This window comes from Coregonus clupeaformis, chromosome 19 (assembly GCF_020615455.1).
Source record: "Coregonus clupeaformis isolate EN_2021a chromosome 19, ASM2061545v1, whole genome shotgun sequence".
Lineage (NCBI taxonomy): Eukaryota > Metazoa > Chordata > Actinopteri > Salmoniformes > Salmonidae > Coregonus > Coregonus clupeaformis.
Window position 1 is genome coordinate 47778487 of NC_059210.1, and position 4525 is coordinate 47783011.

General features: G+C 47.9%; 1 protein-coding gene across 1 annotated transcript; it reads left to right on the forward strand.

Annotated features, from left to right (window-relative positions):
* The first annotated feature begins 303 nt into the window (after positions 1–303).
* On the forward strand, positions 304–2126 carry LOC121531416 (achaete-scute homolog 1b-like). The gene has a single exon (XM_041836658.2). It carries the CDS (start codon positions 582–584, stop codon positions 1191–1193), a length of 612 nt encoding a protein of 203 aa, XP_041692592.1. The 5' UTR covers positions 304–581; the 3' UTR covers positions 1194–2126.
* The last annotated feature ends 2399 nt before the right edge of the window (positions 2127–4525 follow it).

A 4525-nucleotide genomic window follows, 5' to 3' on the forward strand; every position in this document is an offset into this window, starting at 1 on the left:
TTCAAAAGGCATTTCAAAGAACCAAACCATTCCCTTTTCTTCATTCTCTCCTATTTAATTTTTATTTATTTATCTCTATTTCTTTATTTTCTCCGGGTTGCAGGCCGTTTGAATCCACCAATGGGCTTTCAAGTTGGAGACATTGGAATGTAAATGAGCCCAGCGCGTGCTCCTGGCGCAGTGAAAGCTCTGGATTGTTTATTGAGCTCCCGGAGCCACGCGCCTGGCTTGCGGAGTCGGCTAGCAGATGAATCACACAGCGGCGGGCGGGGCCTCGCGGGGAAGCGTGCGTCTCCAAAGGGTGGGGTGTGTGGGGCGCGTGTTGAAAAAGAGGAGTGCTGCCAAAGTTTGGGTCAGATCGGCTCTTGAAGTAAGCAAGCGCAGTCAAGAAAGACTTGGACACCAAATAGCCACAGCGCGCTCCAGCTATAGTCACACGGCTCCCACGCGAAGGACACGAGAGCAGTGCACTGACAACCTCTGTCTATTTTTGTAATCTCTTCTTCCACTGAGTGTCTGTCTGTGAGGCTGCGCTGTTGCAACCCACATCTGTCAGTAGCCCTGTCTCACCACCGACCAACATGGAGACTACCACCATCACCACCACGCAAATGGCGCAGAACGCATACACATTTGGACTGATGGAGAGGCGCACCACCATTACCCTGCACGCCCCAGCCCAGGAGTGCGCTCTCCCTAACGACACAACTGCAGCCGGCTACCAAAGCAAGACCACGGTGCTGAAAAGACAGCGCTCCAGCTCCCCGGAGCTCCTGCGCTGCAAGCGGCGGCTCAGCTTTAACGGACTCGGCTACTCCATCCCCCAGCAGCTGCCCGTGGCCGTGGCCCGGCGGAACGAGCGCGAGAGGAACCGGGTCAAACAAGTCAACATGGGCTTCCAGACCCTGCGTCAGCACGTGCCCAACGGGGCAGCCAACAAGAAGATGAGCAAAGTGGAGACGCTGCGGTCCGCCGTGGAATATATCCGAGCCCTGCAGCAGCTACTAGACGAGCATGATGCCGTGTCTGCCGCCTTCCAGTGCGGGGTGCCTTCCCCTACCATCTCCAACAGCTACTCGGCGGAGCCGGAGTCACCCCACTCCACCTGTTCCTCCGATGAGGGGAGCTATGAGCCCCTGAGCTCCGAGGAGCAGGAGCTGCTGGACTTTACCACCTGGTTCGACAGATACTGAGACACACGCAGGTAGCCTAATTGTCGTTACCATCCAACAGCACCCATGTATAGACAGGGGCTTATTCAATCAAAAGAGACTCAAAGTTGAAAAGAATGACAAGTTATTCGATTCACTCTGCAGGCGAGACACCCGTGAACACACTCTTGGCACCGACTTTCTCTCTCTCTCCGCTCGCCAGGCAGCGTTTGCAGGTACAAAGCAATGAGAGAGGAAAGTAACTCAGAGTTACCGTTGCTATGCTACAAGAGAGAAGGGAGTCGAACGGCGCTTGGGTTCCCCTTGGAACAACAGGGTAGAGAGACTGTTCGCGCACGCATGGACAAAGCGTCGAAGGACGAATGACTTCACTTGGGTGACGCGTGGAATTATGTCTTTATCGATGAGTTTGAATACGGGCAATTAGATAATGAAACAGCAGCTGTGGGGACTGCACAGTAGCCCAGCAGAAGTGCACGGTTGTGGCTCCCAAGGACTTTGCTGTCGATAGCAGTTTCACATGAGAGCAAGACTCCTTATTTTAACTGCCTGCATCTGCTGGGAAGATTTTATCGAAGATTAAGCGCAATCTAAAATGAACTTTGGTGCACATTGTCTGAAATTGAAATTCTTAGTTGTTCAATAGCCTATAAATACTTATTTTTGTTAATTGAGATAAACAAAACAAAAGTTCTGCAATAATGAACACTGCCACTTTGCTGACCGTGAGAGCGCATGAGATAGCCATGACCGGACCACTGGATAGTTAAATTGGCAAGTATGTCTGTGTCAAGCCATTGGTCAGCAATAGACCTCTACAGCTTCCCGTGAAAGGTTGAAGGGGTTTACGTGGGATGGAGACCTTTATCAATGTATGCACTTGCTCTCCGTTTTTCGTAGACTCCTATGACTCCGACTTTAACAGATATATTTTGTGTAAACATTTTTTTATGAATAAAGATAACTCTATTTATATAACATTGTGTGGTGTTGTTGCATTATTGTGTGGACACAGTTAAATCAGCTTTCTCAAATAGTAGGTAGCTTAGGCATGACAGGCATGCTCACAAATAATAGGCTATTTTATTGGATTATTATGTAGACACACCTGACTCATAGGCTATTTCAAATCAAATCAAATTTGACTTCTTCTGTGGTTCTATTCAAAGGCCTAGTCTGACATTTTACCGAGTTGTTCTGGCACACAAGGGAGAACTGCACAGCTGTGTGAGCGCTCAATAACCATTTAAAGACGTGCAACTTGCCTTGCGCTTTGTCTGCATAGAGAACCGGGAAATTAATATTACGTTTCATGCACTGCATTGTTTCTTTTTCATGCTCTCTCTCTTCGCCCAACCCAGAGGGCCTGGAGCGGATTGGGTGGGAGGGAGGGAGAGTGTATAGCCTACTATACACTTTCCTCAAAGGGGTAGGCCTATAATCACTTTGAAATATGGCTCAGGGAAAGTCAGGAAGACAATGCAGCGGGTCAACCATTCTTATTGGCCGATTGCGATCAATCTAAATAAAACCTGGGGTTGTAGACTACTTGTATATCAATCAATCAATCAATTTTATTTTATATAGCCCTTCTTACATCAGCTAATATCTCGAAGTGCTGTACAGAAACCCAGCCTAAAACCCCAAACAGCTAGTAATGCAGGTGTAGAAGCACGGTGGCTAGGAAAAACTCCCTAGAAAGGCGAAAGCCTAGGAAGAAACCTAGAGAGGAACCAGGCTATGAGGGGTGGCCAGTCCTCTTCTGGCTGTGCCGGGTGGAGATTATAACAGAACCATGCCAAGATGTTCAAAAATGTTCATAAGTGACAAGCATGGTCAAATAATAATCAGGAATAAATCTCAGTTGACTTTTCATAGCCGATCATTAAGAGTTGAAAACAGCAGGTCTGGGACAGGTAGGGGTTCCATAACCGCAGGCAGAACAGTTGAAACTGGAATAGCAGCAAGGCCAGGCGGACTGTGTTTTTCAGGGCGCACACAACCCAATCAAAACCGCAATCTCCTGCTAAATGGGGAGCACAACACCCCATTGCGCCTCATTATCCTTACACTCTTAGAAAAAAAGGGTTCTTTGGGGTTCTATATAGAACCTTTTGGTTCTTTGGACGAAATGTTCTATACACAGTAGGCTATATAGCCTACCCAGTGAAGGCAAATAACCTTGAGGGTTCTATCCCTAGGCTACCCCAGAGTGTAGCTTAATGGGGATTTTAGAAATCAACAGCTAACAAAAGCTAACCCAGTCAAATCAAACTCTGAAATGACAGCTAACATTCCCTTTTAATTTGTTATAGCTTCTTTCCATTGACATTTATATCCATTGTAAAAACGGCCAGCTCATCTCCTTTCCAATACCCCAACTTTCTTTTAGTTTTGTTATTGAAAAAGCGTCACGCCAATCATCCTAATTGTATTCGCCAATCAGCAGCCTTTCCCCCCAGGACCTACGGTAATACCCGACCAGACAGGGCCTCAGGCAGTCTGTAGTTTACATTCTGATGACAACTGGGTTTTTCTCTCCTGCTTATTCTACCTCCTTAGAAAAAATGATTTTCTTTCTGATGTTTTATTGTGCGTGCAGCTAAATGTAAGTGCCAAAATCCCGATGTCTTGTTGGTTGGAGCTAAATACTGTCTGTAAATATTGTAGCGACCCGCACAGACAGCTGTGTGTTATGTGTTAGGCTAGTAGATGGTTGTGTTGTACCTACCAGTACCCAGTGTTCGCGGGGTCCGACATGTCAATCAACCTGCTATCTGCCAATCACGGGAATGCCTGGAATGTTCTGATGCCGGGCATCCTGGCGGTTGGCGGAGTGGCGTGGAGGGGGGTTGGGCAGGGGGATGGAGCATTGGAAGTTAAGACCAGGTTTAGCCTTTGTTCTCTCTCTTTACGTCTGGGCTTCACAAGAGAAGGTCACGATTGGCTTGTGGGTTATCTTTCATTTATTTGGCGTGGGCTACGGCCAAACAGTAGCCTGTGTAAAGTTGGTTTAATAAACCGTCCATTCGTAAACTCAATCCTCTGTCTGGACAGTTGTTCTTTTATGATCTAGTCAGGTCATTACATTGGTGTCAGAAGTAAAAACGTTGATAAAGGTTAGCCAGCTAGCTAGCTGACTTCTGTGGCTAGCTACCGTAGGTGAGAACGGGGGTTGAAGATGCTTCGAGGGAATCCGAAAGTGAAGGTGGAGGTAGGGGACGATTATGGCCAAGGAGGTGCGTGTGCATGGACGTCGGGGGGTTCTGGCTGAGGAGATCACCAGGGCATCGGAGCCCAGAGGCCGCTTGAGGGAGGACGTTAGAGTGATGGCGGCTGAAGCGGGCATGAGT